The following is a 16,528-nucleotide window of genomic DNA, read 5'->3' on the forward strand; positions in this document are numbered from 1 at the left end:
GTCTGGTTTGACAGTGGTGCTAGCCCTTAATAATTAGGGAAACAGCCCTGAAAGGTTATGGCTGTTTCTGGTTTAGGTTCAACAAAGCCTTGAGTATAATGGCCCAGGGTCATCTCTGTTGGGAAGAAAAGGTGGGATTGATTTTCAGGCCTGACTGAAGCCTGCTTTGACCCCTGCTCCCTTCTCCCCGCCACCCACACCCTCCTAATCTTGCCCAGTTGACCCTCCTCTCCCCATGCACCCCTGCCCTGCAAGCTGTCTTTGTCCCAGGTTCTTCTCTCAATGGAGCAATTTAACGTTTGCTTGGCTTTACCCACCTCTCTCCTCAGAGGGTTTGAAACGTGGCCGCAGGACATTTTCCCAGAGCCTTGGGGGCTGGCACTCGGGTGTGGGTATGGCTGGAGTAGCCAGGACTGCTGTTGGCCGCTGCCACCTCCAGAGTCTCTGGGCCGGTGGCTCTGCCGTTCTCTGGTGGCTGCCTTCGAAGGCAGGGTTTCTACTTTCAAGGTGACTTTATGCAGGGTGGGAGCCGAGCAAGGAGGACCAAATATGCAGCTGAACTCCCCTGTGTATGGTGAGGACGGGGGAAATGGAAATAGTGTCTCCCCTCTGCGGTCCCTCATGTGGGGTTGGTGAAGGGGGGGTTCCCTGCTGCTCCTTTTTCCTCGTCACCATCCTCCCCACAAAACCATCCCTGGCCTGGCCTAAGGCTGGGTATTGGTCTTGCTTTTCTGGGCTCTCAGGGATTGATGTCGAAGTATGTTTTCCCTTTCCCTCAGGCTCCCCTTGCTCCCCTTCCTTGAGACCCCCGACTGCATCTCCAGCCCGCCTCTCTCCTTATGATCATTTCTGTTTGTCACCAGCAGTCATTGCCAGCAGTGGAACCCTCCCACTTCTGCCAGCCTAGATGCCTTTTAAAGGGAACAAGCCTTTCCCCCCGGTTAGTCCCTTCTGGAGCCCTGAAAAGATGGGGAGAGGCCCGCGGTGATCCCCTTGCCTTTTTTGCTTCTCTTGCCCCAGGTACAATTTTGGGGTCCGTCAATGGTGCCCTGTTCCAGTGGGAGGGAAGGAGTTAGTTCTTGTGGGGGTTGGTTGTGGGCGCCCTGACTGCCCTTTGGTTGGGATGGCTGGTGAGGCAGGTGCTGGCTTCTTCCCTGGCTGTTGCAGAGCTCAGGGCGAGGCTCTGAAGAAGGGGGGCAAACCCCAAGGCAGTCTAGCTCCCCAGAGGTGCATAGAGCATTCCTGTGCTTTGCACCCTAGGAACCACATCTCAGGGCTTCTTCTGGAGCTTTGTTCTTGCACCTCAGCTTTCCACTTGGCCACTCACACCATGGCTCCTGCCCCACTGGTGTCTTCCCTAGGGCAGCAGTGGCACGTTCTTGCTATAACTCAAAATACCAAACTTCCAGTGGGTGTTTGTTTTCTCTTCAACTTCACCCTCCCAGTCTGACCTTTTTTTTTTGGTCAGGATATACCATTTCCTAAGATTCTTGCCCAAATTTTAGAGAAGACATTTTGAGGAGGTGAGGGTACAGTTGAGTTTTCCTCCTTTGGGAACCAACTCTCTGGCCTTGAGCATTTCCCTCTGCAATATACCAACTTGAATTCGGGGTCTGTAGCTTTGAAGGCTTCCTTCCCTTTGCGATGGGAGAAAATGCAGTGGTGCTGGGAGGCCAAGCGGAGAGTAGGGGAGCTGGCAGGGGATAGGATGCAAGCAAGAGCAGAAAGGTAGGAGGGAGGGTGCTGGCTTGAGCTCTCTGGTACCCTAGAAAAGGGGAAGAGATACCCTAGAGGGAAAGAAGTCGTGCCCTTGAAATGCCCCTTGATGCTCAGTGACCTGCCTCAAATCAGTATCATTATGTGCGCTAATAAACGTGTATCTGCTCTAGCCAAGCTCATCAGGTGACTAGGTGATGATTTGGATTTAGAACATGAACCACAATGGAGGTGGTTATTTGTTTTAGGAAAGGGTTACCCTTATGGTACCTGTAGCCAGCTTTCCTTGTAGACTTAAAATAAGATCATATTTACGAGGAAAGCAGTTTGCATGCTTTTGGGATCTTCTGTGAATTACCTCTCCCCTTCTGGCAATGCCCAGTACCTCCTGGACGGTCACCTTGATGGATAAGCTCTAGGGACAAGGCAAAGGTGCTGGGGTCCTCCACACTCCTGGTGAGAGCCCTAGAATACACAGCCCAAAGAGGGGAGTCTAGTCAGATCAGGCTCCTTTGCAGGAACTTGAAAAGCTGGGCACGGAGGCTCCGGTTTGCAGCCTGGACCTCCCCTACCCCTAGTTCCTTGTGATTTCCCCCAAGCCACCAAAGGAAGCGAGACAGGAGGGTTTTATGGGAACCCAGGCAGGCAGGGGGCGTTCTGGGGAAGGTGGTGGTGGCCTGAAGACTAGGCCTCATGTCCCTTTTCTGGTTCTGTCTCCCATGCTAGAAGAGCACCTCTTTCTGATGAGGAGTCCACGACAGGTGACTGCCAGCGCTTTGGATCTCAGGAGTTTTGTGTCAGCAGTTTTTCCAAGGTAAGGGGCCATGCAGAACCACATGCCACCTGCCAACGGGTGGAGCTGAACTGCTCAGGCAACGTGCCCAGCCTGCCATCCCAAGAAGGGGGCCAGGAAAGGACAGGGTGTTTCCCAGGAGTTGCTGTATGTGAGACAGAAATTGGCCAGCTTCTCTTTGCTTCTGCCTGGTTGGTCGAGTTGCAAAGAGGACCAGCAGTCACCTCTCCTGGGCCTCGGGACACTTGCACGATCTACAGAGAGCTCGCTAAGATGGGCACGCTGCTCTGTCGTTGCAGGTGGAGCTCACGGCAGTTGGAAGTGGCAGCAATGCCCGGGGGGCAGACCCAGATGGCAGTGCAACAGAAAAACTTGGGCACAAGTCAGAAGACAGGCCTGACGACGCCCAGCCGAAAATGGACTATGCTGGGAATGTGGCAGAGGCAGGGGGCCCCTTGGTGTCACTGAGCAGCCCGGGAGAGGGGCTCAAGCTTCCCACTTCCGACGGCCTGGAGGCCAGCAACGGCACGGCGGACTGCTCCTGGACGCCCCTCAGCACCCAAATGAGCAAACAGGTGGACTGCTCGCCAGCTGGGGCGAAGGCTTTGGACTCTCGGCAGGGTGTCGGGGAGAAGAATACTTTCATTTTGGCAACTCTAGGAACTGGCGTCCCCGTGGAGGGCACCCTGCCTCTGGTTACCACTAACTTCAGTCCGCTGCCAGCCCCCATCTGCCCCCCGGCTCCCAGTTCAGCCTCTGTCCCCCCATCTGTTCCAGATCCATTCCAGGTCCCCCTCTCCGTCCCCGCCCCAGTGCCCCATTCCGGGCTCGTTCCCGTCCAGGTTGCCACTTCGGTTCCGGCCCCTTCCCCTCCCTTAGCACCAGTCCCGGCTCTGGCTCCGGCGCCACCATCAGTGCCCACACTCATCTCCGATTCGAGCCCTCTTTCGGTTTCGGCCTCAGTCTTGGTGCCCGTGCCAGCTTCTGCTCCCCCGTCGGGCCCCGTCCCCCTGTCGGCTCCGGCCCCTACCCCCATCTCAGTCCCAGTTTCAGCTCCTCCCTTGGCTCTGATCCAGGCTCCCGTGCCCCCTTCGGCTCCGACCCTGGTCCTCGCACCTGTCCCCACTCCAGTTCTGGCTCCTATGCCGGCGTCCACGCCTCCGGCAGCTCCCGTCCCTCCGTCGGTGCCGATGCCCACCCCGACCCCGTCCTCTGGCCCGCCTTCTACCCCCACCCTCATCCCTGCCTTTGCTCCCACGCCGGTGCCTGCACCCACCCCAGCCCCAATCTTCACTCCAGCCCCCACGCCCATGCCGGCTGCCACGCCCACTGCCATTCCCACCTCTGCACCCATCCCGGCGTCCTTTAGTTTGAGTCGAGTGTGTTTTCCTGCAGCTCAGGCACCAGCTATGCAAAAAGTCCCCCTGTCCTTTCAGCCAGGGACAGTGCTGACCCCGAGCCAGCCGCTGGTCTATATCCCGCCTCCAAGCTGTGGGCAGCCACTCAGCGTGGCTACACTGCCAACCACCCTGGGAGTCTCCTCCACCCTTACACTCCCTGTCCTGCCATCCTACCTGCAGGACAGGTGTCTCCCTGGGGTGCTGGCCTCCCCAGAGCTGCGGTCTTACCCATATGCATTTTCTGTGGCCCGGCCTCTGACTTCGGAGTCCAAGCTGGTCTCTCTGGAGGTGAACAGGCTCCCCTGCGCTTCCCCGTCCAGCAGCACCAGCACCCAGCCGGCACCCGATGGGGTCCCCGGGCCTTTGGCAGATACTTCCCTCTCCACTGCTTCTGCCAAGGTGCTTCCACCACCACAGCCTCTGCTGCCAGCCCCCAGCGTGAGCTCAGCCCCACCGCATCCTGCCAAGATGCCAGGTGGCAACGAGCAACAAACAGAAGGGACTTCCGTCACTTTCTCTCCCCTCAAGTCACCTCCACAGCTGGAGCGAGAGATGGCCTCTCCGCCCGAGTGCAGCGAGATGCCCCTGGACCTCTCCTCCAAGTCCAACCGGCAGAAGCTCCCGTTGCCGAACCAACGCAAGACGCCTCCCATGCCCGTGTTGACCCCCGTGCACACCAGCAGCAAGGCCCTCCTCTCCACGGTCCTGTCTAGGTCCCAGCGCACAACCCAGGCTGCCGGCAGCAATGTCACCTCATGCCTGGGCTCCACTTCCTCGCCCTTCGTCATCTTTCCTGAGATCGTGAGGAACGGGGACCCAAGCACCTGGGTGAAGAACTCCACTGCGCTGATCAGCACCATTCCCGGCACCTACGTGGGAGTGGCCAACCCAGTGCCTGCATCCCTCCTGCTGAACAAAGACCCCAACCTGGGCCTCAACCGAGACCCCCGCCATCTCCCCAAGCAGGAGCCCATCTCCATCATCGATCAAGGAGAGCCCAAGAGCACTGGTGCCCCCTGTGGCAAGAAGGGCAGCCAGGCTGGGACTGAGGGACAGCCAAGCACAGTCAAGCGTTACACCCCAGCCCGCATCGCCCCTGGGCTGCCGGGCTGCCAAACCAAGGAGCTCTCCCTCTGGAAGCCCACGGGGCCAGCAAATATTTACCCACGGTGTTCAGTCAACGGGAAACCCACCAGCACCCAGGTCCTGCCTGTTGGCTGGTCACCATACCACCAGGCGTCTCTGCTTTCCATCGGCATTTCCAGTGCCGGGCAGCTGACCCCCAGCCAGGGGGTGCCCATCAGGCCCACCAGCGTCGTTTCTGAGTTTTCTGGTGTGCCGTCCCTTGGCCCTGGTGAGGCTGTGCATGGACTTCCCGAGGGGCAGCCACGGCCCGGGGGCCCCTTTGCTCCAGAGCAGGACACGGGCACAAAGAACAAAACTTGCCGGATTGCTGCCAAGCCTTACGAGGAACAAGTGAACCCTGTCCTCCTGACGCTCAGCCCTCAGACAGGGACCCTGGCACTGTCTGTGCAGCCTAGCAGTGGGGACCTGAGAGTGAATCAGGGGCCTGAGGAATCAGAGAGCCACCTCTGCCCCGACAGCACTCCTAAGCTGGAAGGCCCCCAGGGGGCTTGCGGCCTGAAGCTGGCAGGAGACACGAAGCCTAAGAACCAAGTGCTGGCCACCTATATGTCCCATGAGCTGGTCCTGGCCACCCCCCAGAACCTGCACAAGATGCCCGAGCTGCCTTTGCTACCTCATGACAGCCACCCCAAGGAACTCATCTTGGACGTGGTACCGAGCGGCAAGAGGGCCTCCAGCACAGACCTTTCACAGCTCGGAAGCCAGGTGGACCTGGGGCGGGTGAAAATGGAGAAGGTGGATGGTGATGTGGTCTTCAATTTAGCCACCTGCTTCCGGGCCGATGGCCTCCCAGCAGCTACCCAGAGGGGCCAAGCTGAAGTGCGGAGTAAGGCCGGGCAGGCTCGAGTGAAACAGGAAAGTGTAGGTGTCTTTCCTTGCAAGAACAAGTGGCAGCCAGACTCGGTGGTGACCGATGGGGTGACCGAATCTCTGCCGCCCAAGAAAATGAAGTGTGGCAAAGAGAAGGATGGTGAGGAGCAGCAGCCACAAGCCAAGGTTGTGGTCCGGAGTTCCCATGGACCCAAGGTGAGTGCTGGGCTGAGGTTGAGGGCCGGGGTCTGCTTTGTCCTGCAGACGTCAACCTCGTGCAGTGTTCTTTAATTTTATTTATTTATTTATCTATCTATCTATCTATCTATTTATTTATTTATTTATGGCTCCATTGGGTCTTCGTTGCTGTGCGTGGGCTTTCTCTAGTTGCAGCAAGCGGGGGCTACTCTTCGTCGCAGTGCGCAGGCTTTTCATTGCGGGGGCTTCTCTTGTTGTGAAGCACAGGCTCTAGGTGCGTGGGCTTCAGTAGTTGTGGCACGTGGGCTTCAGTAGTTGTGGCTCGCGAGCTCTAGAGCGCAGGCTCAGTAGTTGTGGCGCACGGGCTTAGTTGCTCCGCGGCATGTGGGATCTTCCCGGACCAGGGCTCGAACCCGTGTGCCCTGCATTGGCAGGCAGATTCTTAACCACTGTGCCATCAGGGAAGCCCTCGTGCAGTGTTCTTGAGTAGCTCTGTGAACTGAGCTGATTGGAAGGCTTGTGTAAAGTGAATCATGACCCTTACCAAGTAACATTCTCCATATATGGTGTTTTAGCGTGGGGAGGGGTGGGCTTCTATTTTGTAGATGTGGGAAATGATTCGGTCCCTGAGGCTAGGAAAGCCATTGTCCCAGATGAGGTTGGAAAGTGGAAGAATACCGTACGATACGGGGAGGGAAATCAATTAATAACAGGCCCTTCCTTGCATGGCCATTCTTCCTTTTCCTTTTCTAAGATGACTGCTGGCCTTGAGAGCTTAGGGTCCAGGGAGGCAAGGGGCCTTTGACAAGGTTGTTCTCTGCACCACCGGGGTAAGCCTGCTCAGGATTTGCTGGGGGTTTTGTGGGGCTTGAGCCAATTCAGCTTCTGGGCAAATCCACCGGTTTCCTATCCCCCTAATGCTTGGGGTGGCAGCTGTGGGTTTCAGCCCATTGGGAATTTGGTGTCCAAGGCAGATGGGCATCTGGGTCTGGGTTCTTAATAGGCTAAGGATGATGGCAGGGTTCTAGGCCAAAAGGTGGGCTGAGAGGACTTGGCCTGAATCCAGTGTTCCTCCAAAGAGGATCTGAAGGCCACTAGTGATCAAGGAGATTCTTGAAGCAGTTGAGGATAGGGCTTATTCAAAATATGGAGCAATTTGAGGTTATGTTAACAAGCCTTCAAATTGGATGTTGAATAGATCTCTAGCCAGAGCACTATGAATTTGTTTGTGGCAGAAGCTCTTAGTCTTTTTTGGACCATAGAGCACTTTGGGGAGCTGATGAGAGCTGTGAACCCTGCTCCCCGAAACATGGCCTCAGAATTTTGCCCATAATTTCAAGGGGCTCAGAGACCCAACCCGCTCCCCAAAGCCCACCCATGGACTCCAGGTTAAGAACCCTGGGAGTAGAGTTTGGGTGGGTTTTTCTCAGTGACCCCATGACCACCTCAGTACGGCAGAGACATGCCAAGTAGGAACATAGGTCATTACACAGTAGAGCATATGTCTAGCATTTGCTCAGGTAACTGCAATCTGCTCTTGGTGGTAATAATAATAGTTCATGTCGTTATAGTTGTTACCGTTTGTTGAATTCCTACTATATACCAAGTGCTTTCTACATATGTTATCTAACTTAATCCTTCAAATAACCCTATGAGGTGAACACTACACCCAATTCACAGATAAGAAAATGAGTAAGTTGTTACCCAAAGTTACACAGCTACTAAATGACAGAAGTGGAACTCAAGCTCCAGTCTCATTGGTTCTGAAGTTCACATTCTAAAACAACTATACCCCAGTTTAAAAAAATTAAAAGAAAAAAAGAAAGATAAAGTTCATGTTCATCTTGAGCTATGCCACACTGTCTTCCACTCTGCTTATGTATAGCTGTTTCACTGACCATTTAGCAAGTGTTTGTTGAGCGTCTACTATGTGCCAGTCCTTGCCAGGCAGTGGGAATACATCTTCAGGAGGGCAGTACAGCATTTTGGTGAGGAGTATGCTCTCTGGAGCCAGGCACAGCGCCTGAGTGTGAATCCTGGTTCTGCTTCTTCCTAGCTGTGTGATATCAGTCAAGTTACTTCATCTCTCTCGCCCTCAGTTTCCTCATCTATACAATGAGACAGTGATAGTACCTACTCATAGGGCTTTGTAAAGATTAAATGAAATGATGATGTGAAATGTCCAGAATGGGCAAATTGATAGAGACAGAAAGTAGATTAGTAGTTGCCTAAGGCTGGCGGGGATGAGGAATTGGAGAGTGACGGCTTAATGGGTACAGGGTTTCTATTTGGGGTGATGAAAAAGTTCTAGAACTAGATAGTGATGATCCTTGCACATTTCCGTGGTTGTATTAAAAACAGTTGAATAATAAACATAAATCAGTGTATGATATATCTCAGTAAATTATATGTCAACAAAGCTATTGTTAAAAAAAGATAAAATGAAGTGATATGTGTAAATGCTTAGAACAGTACCTGCCACATAGTAAGTGCTCAGAAAGTGTTAGTGGCTGCTGTTGATATCATTAGTATTACAAATAGGATAGACCCTCATGGAGCTTATGTCTTGCAGGTGACTCGCTGACAGGCAGGCACTGCCCCTTCCTATATTAGATGAACAGTTCACTGGGCCCACTGACAGATGCAGAGGGCAGAGAATAAAGTCACAGCATCAGGAGCCTTGAAGCAGCCCTTGGCAACTGCCTGTAATGATTTAGTAAATGTCCATTTTTCCGGAAAGCAAATAACTTAGATCTTTCTTTTCTTATGTTCCATTTTCCTGAGAAAGAAACCATTGATAAGCAAAACTAAGATCAGGGGTCGATTCAAAGCAGCCCCTTTCAGGGTATGGCCAAGAATCAGAATACTCTCTGTAGTGTATACAGCAGTAGGAATATAATGTTATGTACATGAAACTTATATAATGTTATAAACCAATGTTACCTCAATAAAAAAATTAAATAAAAAAATTTTTTAAAAAAGAATCAGTCTCCTGTCTCCTACACCACCTGCCCCAAGGCCGCACGGAATCCTGAAGGACCTTCTGAATCATCAGCAAAGAAAGTTCTGCTTCATCTGGTGCTGGTTGTCTTCTCATCTTTTGGAAAATTCTTTGGAAAACCCTTCAAAACTCTGTTAACCAGAACATTCATCTTACATGGTCTGTTCATCATCGCAACTTTTTGCCTAAGTTGGAGTGTGCGATATATTTTTACTCTGAGTGTTGCCCTTGCAGAACATACAGACACAGATCCCTTCTAGATGTTCTGTTTTACTTGTTTTTGTCTCTCTTAGGAAGTAAAAGTTAATGATCTGTACTTGAAAGAGCCAGCTAAAAATGATATTCAGAAATAAATACGACATGTTCAAATTGACATGCACTGAACTTTATTCCGCCTGACTTGAGGTAGTTGTTCTGTGGCCATACCTGAAGGTCACACTTCAAGCAGCAGTTGCCCATATTCCTCTTTCCTTCCCATTTCTTTCTTTCTCCTAACACTTTGGTTTGTAGGAACTGGCAGCAAGTAAAGGGAGAAACTGAATTTTCAACTCAGCCCTCTGCTGAATAAGAAGCAGGAGGAGTTCATGGGATAGCAGGAGTCCCTGGAATTTGATGGGGAATGGTGACTCTATGGAGACATGTTCCCCCCAACCCCCCGCCGGAAAAATGTTCCATCAGTAAGACATCTGCCATCCCCTTAGCTGGAGCTGGACCATGATAACTTTTTAGAATGTGGCGTGCGGGTCTGCTTAGGGGGAAAACAACTCTTCCTTTCTTCCTAGGGCCCGCTGTCATTGTTAAAATGTTTTGCTTACTCTGCACTCCCTGGATCCTACAATACTAGAAATCCCTACCTTGCCCTATTTCTTGTTGGGTGGCATGGAGAGATCTCAAAGCTTGTGAGAATCTGTGACTGCTAGGCTCAGAGTGTCCTTGCAATGTGTAAGCACAACCATTGTGCCTACCCCATGCGCCGGGCGGTAGGTATGAGTGCGGATGACCAAAACCAGTGGAGGACACAAGTAAGGAAGAAGAGGAGTGAGAGCTGAGGTGAAGAGGCCCGGGCTGGGTGCCAGGAGCCCTGGGTCTTAGTCCTAGCTCAGCCGTTTTCTCACTGCAGGCACAGAGCAGCTAACTTGCAGGTTTGCCTAGTCCCTGACGGCCCCTGAGCAAGTGGACGCCTTGGGCTGTGTTGCCCTGGACAAGTCATTTAACCTCTTATCTTGGAGGCTCAGTTTCCTCGTCTGTTCAAGGGTGTGATACTAGCTTTTTCTCTCTGGGTTGTTGGGAAGAACAAATCGAATATTAGAGAGACTCTTTGGAAAAGGTGAAAGGGCCTCAGAATGTAAAGGGTCGTTATTGAAAATGCCTGGGCCTTTTCGGTGTCTTTCCTAAGTACGGGGAGATTGGAATTGCTGCCGTGGTAGACTTTTCTTCTTGCCTTAGTTGAATCTTTTTTCTGGTATTAATCTACACGTGAAAATAGATAATTTTTCTTGAGTTGGCCCATATGAGAATTAGTTTCAGTTGTTGGTGTCAATACTATTCACAGTGAAGTTATTTGAACAATGTAGTCATCCAACTTGCAGAAGAGGCATTTTTGTTTTCTGTCCATCTCTCTATTGCTGTTCGGATATAGAGAGTATGGGGCCTGACTTTGCACCTTTTCAAATGACTTTGGGTGTTTATTCGGCTTGTGAATGCCGACTCTGTGGACGTGTTTCAAATGAGGGGGTATGGATGTCTATGGGGATTAGCTAGGGCACTGGATTCAGTCCAAAAAGCCTCTGTAGCCCACTGTGGGAGGCAGCGGGCGGCCCCTTCCCCCAGCCTCCACCTGGGCAGCTCGTGTCCGTGTGTCAGTGTCAGGGCACAGGGCTCAACATTAAGAGGGCTTTCTTAAGAAGTGAAACTGACCTCAGGCCTGACTCTCTCCACCTCTCCACAGTGCCGGAAGCCACCTAGTGACCCCCAGGAACCCACCAAGAAAAGCCCCAGGGGGGCTTCAGATTCAGGAAAAGAGCACAATGGAGTCAGGGTAAAGCACAAGCACCGGAAGCCAACAAAGCCAGAGTCCCAGTCTCCAGGAAAACGAGCCGATGGCCACGAGGAAGGTAGGCCCCGTGGGTCCTGGCCCTCTTGATGGGCTGCAGAGGGATCCCTATGGCGGGTGGGGGGGGAGGGGCTCTGAAACTGACCAGGAAAGTGAGACTTCCTCACTGTGGGAGAAAGATATAATTTGAAAAAAGTATTTATTTATTTATTTGTTTGTTTGGCTGTGCCGGGTCTTAGTTGCGGCACACGGGATCTTCGTTGCAGCATGCGGGATCTAGTTCCCTGACCAGGGATTGAACCCGGGCCCCCTGCATTGGGAGCACAGAGTCTTAGCCACTGCACCAGCAGGGAAGTCCCAGGAGGAGGATATAATTGACACCTCTGAAATCTAAGCGGAGGGAGAAGGGAGACGGGAGTGGGGGCTTAACGCTGCTCACCCTGGTTGCTAGAATAAGGCACACTCTGAAGTGGTGCTTTTCAGACAGACAAGAGTCAGTCCTACAGCAGAGTAGCCAACCTATTACCCTGCAGTGGGTCTAGGCTCAGAGAAGAAATGGGTTTAGTGAGGATTAAGACCAAATGGGGGTTATTCACACTGTTTTCTCTACCTTTGGTATATTTGGAAGCTCCCATTATAAAAGTTAAAAATTAATAGCTAGCTAGCTAGAAGGGTTAGAGGAATCCTAAACCCTTATTATTTAGGGACACACAGGATGTTTGGGTTGGGGAGGTGTGTATGTAACCCGTATGCTCTGCCACTAATAGTGCCTTGGCGCCCTCAGCAGAGAGAAGCCCGCGTATTCCTGCCCATAGTAGCCAGTGTTCATAGCCTTGCCTGTCTGAAGTGACCTGCCTCTTTCTAGTCTGTTCTTATATAGCAGTTTTCCGCTGTCTGCCGCTCCCTGCTCCCATCTTCCTGCCTTGCTCAATCCTCTACGATTCATGGAGGTTGCCCTTCTCTGGGACCTGCTCCAGCTCAGTTATAACGCTGTGGAGGCGCAGCAGCCTCACAGTCGTCCAGGCAACCGGGCCTTCCACTTTGTGGCGTGCCGGCGAATCGATGCCGTGCACTGCCTTTTTTGGTGTCAGCAAAAATGACCCAACTCCCAGTTTTCAAAAACCACCGGGAAAAGCTCCTTCTCTAAAAGAGATACGTAGGTGATAGCAGCATAAGGGGAATTAATAAATGTAATGCAGGGAGAACACAAACCCTCCCTTGAGTTTTCCATTTGAGCCTCTTGGGTTGGGAGGGTGGGGGAGGCTTTCCTGTCCTGAGACTCTGATTGTGATATTCCTGCCTTCTGCCCTGAAACCACACACCACTCCAGGTTCCTTGGAGAAGAAGGCAAAGAGCAGTTTCCGTGACTTCATCCCCGTGGTCCTGAGCACCCGGACGCGCAGTCAGTCTGGTGAGTGACCCTGAGGCTGAGGCCCATCTTGGCACTTCTCTGCAGAGAGGTAGAAGTCTGGTCGAGCGATTTTGCCATTGGCCCAGGTGGAGAGTTGGAGATTTGATTCACCGTGCCAAGATGCCCAGCTCCTTGAAGAGACGAGAGAGCCCAGGGTAGGAGCTGGGTAGTTGCCCACGATTTTAGGATGATTTACTTAGCTTTTCATAACAGAGATTTGACATCTCTTGTTGGCAGCCAGTGGTGGAAAGAGGAAAGGCCTGTGCCACTCAGGAAAACTGGTTCTACTCCAGGCTTTGGCATCTCGTGATTTTTGGGGCCAGTCTCTGGCACAGACATTTAACCTTTGGGCCTCTGTCCTCTTGCCCTGTGTGCCAGGCATCATCCAAATTGGAAATGGTCACTGAGTCGTCAGGGCCAGCAGAATCACCTCTGGTCCCCTGAACTTGTATTGGTCAACCCCCAGTGTCCAGAAAAAGATAGCCCTTTATAGCTACTACTGTTGTCTGCTAGCCTCCAAGTTGGTATTTAGTGCTAGAAATGGTTGCCCCAGTTCACCCAGATTTCCATGCAAAGTGGATGGAATGGGGAAGCAGGGCACAGTGTAAACTCAGTTATCTGACGTTCTATTAATGGGCACCTCAGCACATGGAGAGCGCGGTGGTAACTGGGGCTCGTAATGACAGCCTGGAGGCCTCGAAAAATCCTGAAGTGTCCTCTGAATCATCAAAGAACGATTACATTACAGCCGTTCCCATTTTAGTGTTAAACACATTGTAGTGTATTTGATTCTTTGGAAATTGGTGATCCCTGTGTGATCTCTATGGTGATTCGTGTTAACCAGAATATTAGATTAACTAGAACACTTCATTCCCTGCCTAGTCTGTATAATGGAAAGTTTGCTGGATATTTGCTGTCTTTAAGCGGTCTGACTGACTTGAAGCTTTGGTCAAGAGCCACTGCCACTCTGTTGGCCTCGAACCTTTTCTTTGTTTTTTTGGCTGTACCGCGCGGCTTGTGGAATCTTAGTTCCCCAACCAGGGGTTGAACCTGGGCCCTTGGCGGTGAAAGCACGGAGTCCTAACCGCTGGACCACTAGGGAATTCCCTCGAACCATTTCTTTCTTCTGCTGACCTCACTTGGGTTTGGGGATTGTCGAGTTAATAGCCGGGCCTCGAGAGGAAGATGGTGGTATCTCAGAGCTGCTTCTGAGAAAGATGTCAGATCTCCTGGATCACTAAACCGGGCCAATTTAGGACTGTGCTTGTTGTTAGCAGAATTGAAGGCAGGCGTGGGGAGGAAAATGGCCTCTTGGCCGGGTGGCAGAGGAGGGTAGTAAAGGTCCCATCATCCTGGGGTGGTGGGGAGAGGAGGGGGAAGTGCCTGCCTAACGGTGAGGAACAGCTGCAGCGGGGCGGGGGGTGGAGCTGGGGAGAAAGCTCCACCCCTGGACTCTTGGCTGCTCAATAGGAGGTGGGGTCAAGGAAGGGAAGAGGGCCTGGCTGAGGAGCATTTGGGCGGGACTAACGCAGGCTATGTCACAGGAAAGGGGCTCCTTCTTGCTTCACTTTTCCTGAGACTCTTTGGTGACAACTCTGCTTGCCCAGGGTGGCTCTGTCAGCAAGATTGGGGGGGTCACATAGTGAGCATGGGCGGGGGCGCCATGTCAGTCTGCCCTCCCTCCCTCACCCTCTACTAAACCCTGTGGCCCTTTCCTGCCCCTCAGACAAGTCTCGGCACCTTATAAGCACAAAGTAAGAGTTTGTGGAATGAATGAAAGTGGCAGGGCAGCGTGGATGAGGAAGGGTGTGAGGTTTGGATACTTGATAGCTGTGTAACATATTGGACTCTGTAAAGCGCTTAAGGGTGAATTATCTCATTTGAGCCTCAGAACAGTCCTGTGAGGTCAGTAAGGCAGAGAACAGTATTCTCATTTTATAGACGAGGAGACAGAAGTGAAGGAACTTTCTGAGAGCATACAGCCAATAACTGGCAGAGCCTGAACTCGAACCCACCTTCAAACTCCTAATCCAGGGCACTTGCTTCGACACCATACTCTTGGTCCTTTGAAGAGGTACCTGACCGTCCTCTGTACATCCCGTCCACAGGAAGCATCTGTAGCTCCTTTGCTGGTATGGCAGACAGTGACATGGGAAGCCAGGAAGTCTTCCCCACCGAGGAGGAAGAGGAGGTGACCCCCACCCCGGCCAAGCGTCGCAAGGTGAGAAAGACCCAACGGGACACCCAGTATCGCAGCCACCATGCCCAGGACAAGACCCTGCTGAGCCAGGGCCGCAGGCACCTGTGGCGAGCCCGAGAGATGCCCTGGAGGACAGAGGCTGCCCGGCAAATGTGGGACACCAACGAGGAGGAGGAGGAAGACGAGGAGGAGGGCCTGGTGAAGAGGAAGAAACGGAGACGGCAGAAGAGCCGAAAATATCAGACTGGGGAGTACCTGACTGAACAAGAAGAAGAGCAGCGGCGGAAAGGGAGAGCAGGTAAGGCCGGCCAGGGGCTGCTGCCCCAGGGAGCTGCTGTCCCCCGTCCCCAAACCACAGTGACTCTGGCTTCTGGGGACCCTCGGGCATCTTGGGTGTTCCCACCTCTGCCTCCTCTACGCCAGCCAAAGGCCTCTGCACCCAGAGAAACATGGTGCTATGAGCTCCAGCTGCCAGAGGGGGTCACTCAACTCCATTCCCGAGGTCTTGGCTTGGGGTTGAGATTGAATGACATTGGACTGACCTACAGGTGAGCTGAGGACATGCAGCCCCGAGCTCTCCAATTTTTTATAAAAGTCTGAACCTGTGGGCAAGGCCACAGTGACGTCCTTGGTGTGGGACAACTCAATACCAGGGAGTTCTCTGGTTGGCTTGAGGGAGTTGGGTCTTTTGGGAGGTTGGGTTTTCTCTCCTAGAATCCTGGCTTCAAGAAGAAAGAGGGTATTGGCTGCCTTTCGTGGGATGCCTCCAGCCCCTAAACTAAAAAGAAGCACAATGGTTTCCTCAACCCAACAGAAGAACTTCAAGTAGAAGCGGGCACAACTTGGCTTTCTTGGTTAAAGCCACAAAGGTTATTAAGAGGCAGAGTGAAGCTTTCAGATGACATCATTTTTGTTGGACCTGCAGGCATCATTTTTGTTGGAAAATCAGGCAGCCCAAGGAGAGAACACCAGGCTTTGTTTGGCCACGTTAGACGCTATAATATGTAATCATGGAGGCACAGACTGTCACCAAGGCTAATATCAGTTTGTTCTGCTAAGTGCTCTTCGGGCCCATTCCTATAGTGGATTTCTAGATGAGCAAAAAGCACATCTCTGGGTTCAATGAGAACACCTCTGTCTCTCACTCTCTTTCTCTGACCTCTGCCCTTGAAACAACAATTGATTGGCTCCTATAATGTATTCATCCTGAGCTGCTGGTAAATATCTGCAGTCTCCATATTAGTGAAAACTGAATAACCACATCTGAGTGGGTAGTAGATTCTGGGTTTGCTATAATGCAAAGAAGGCTAAACCTCATTTCCAGCGCTGTTTAAGTAGAGATATATACAATACCTAGTCCTACACTTAAGAGAGTGATCGAGCCAATTTTCATCAACCGTGTGAGAGAGTGGGGATGATTTTCCCAGTTTTCTGCCATAGCCATATGGATTGGTCAGGAATGAGTTGTCAAGCAGTTGGCCTCAGCCACTTGTGTTAGGATGAAGAGGAGCTTTTGTATCACCCAGTCTTCTCTAATGAGATCTGGTTTCCTAGAAGCTTGGAAGCTTCTTATGGAACTTATCGGCTTTTGGAACCAGAAGGACCTTCGAGATTACCTGGCCCAGTTTTCCACCCAATGCGGAGATCTCCACAGCACTCTTGACAGGTAGCCTCAACTTAACCACCTCCAGGAGCATGGGAACGCCATTCAGCAAGGCATCCTGCTTGTTGTGGAGGCAGCTCCAGCTGTTGGAAAGTAGATCATTCTCCCTTTGAGTTGAGTTTGTTGGCTTTGGCCTG

At 52.1% G+C, this 16,528-nt stretch overlaps 1 protein-coding gene across 10 annotated transcripts in view; it reads left to right on the forward strand.

The window, feature by feature from the left end:
• BCORL1 (BCL6 corepressor like 1) overlaps window positions 1–16,528 on the forward strand; it is a 60,425-nt gene that overhangs the window by 22,402 nt on the left and 21,495 nt on the right. For 6 of the 10 annotated variants that reach the window (XM_036840795.1, XM_036840793.1, XM_036840794.1 and 3 more), the window contains 5 exons: window positions 2,443–2,530; window positions 2,809–6,081; window positions 11,013–11,178; window positions 12,448–12,528; window positions 14,637–15,026. In XM_036840795.1, the coding sequence (XP_036696690.1) occupies window positions 2,443–2,530; window positions 2,809–6,081; window positions 11,013–11,178; window positions 12,448–12,528; window positions 14,637–15,026 (3,998 nt within the window). Of the gene's footprint in view, window positions 1–863; window positions 1,021–2,442; window positions 2,531–2,808; window positions 6,082–11,012; window positions 11,179–12,447; window positions 12,529–14,636; window positions 15,027–16,528 lie in introns of all 10 variants that reach the window. The other 4 variants (XM_036840800.1, XM_036840802.1, XM_036840801.1 and 1 more) reach the window with 4 other exon arrangements.

Source organism: Balaenoptera musculus, chromosome X (genome assembly GCF_009873245.2).
Source record: "Balaenoptera musculus isolate JJ_BM4_2016_0621 chromosome X, mBalMus1.pri.v3, whole genome shotgun sequence".
Lineage (NCBI taxonomy): Eukaryota > Metazoa > Chordata > Mammalia > Artiodactyla > Balaenopteridae > Balaenoptera > Balaenoptera musculus.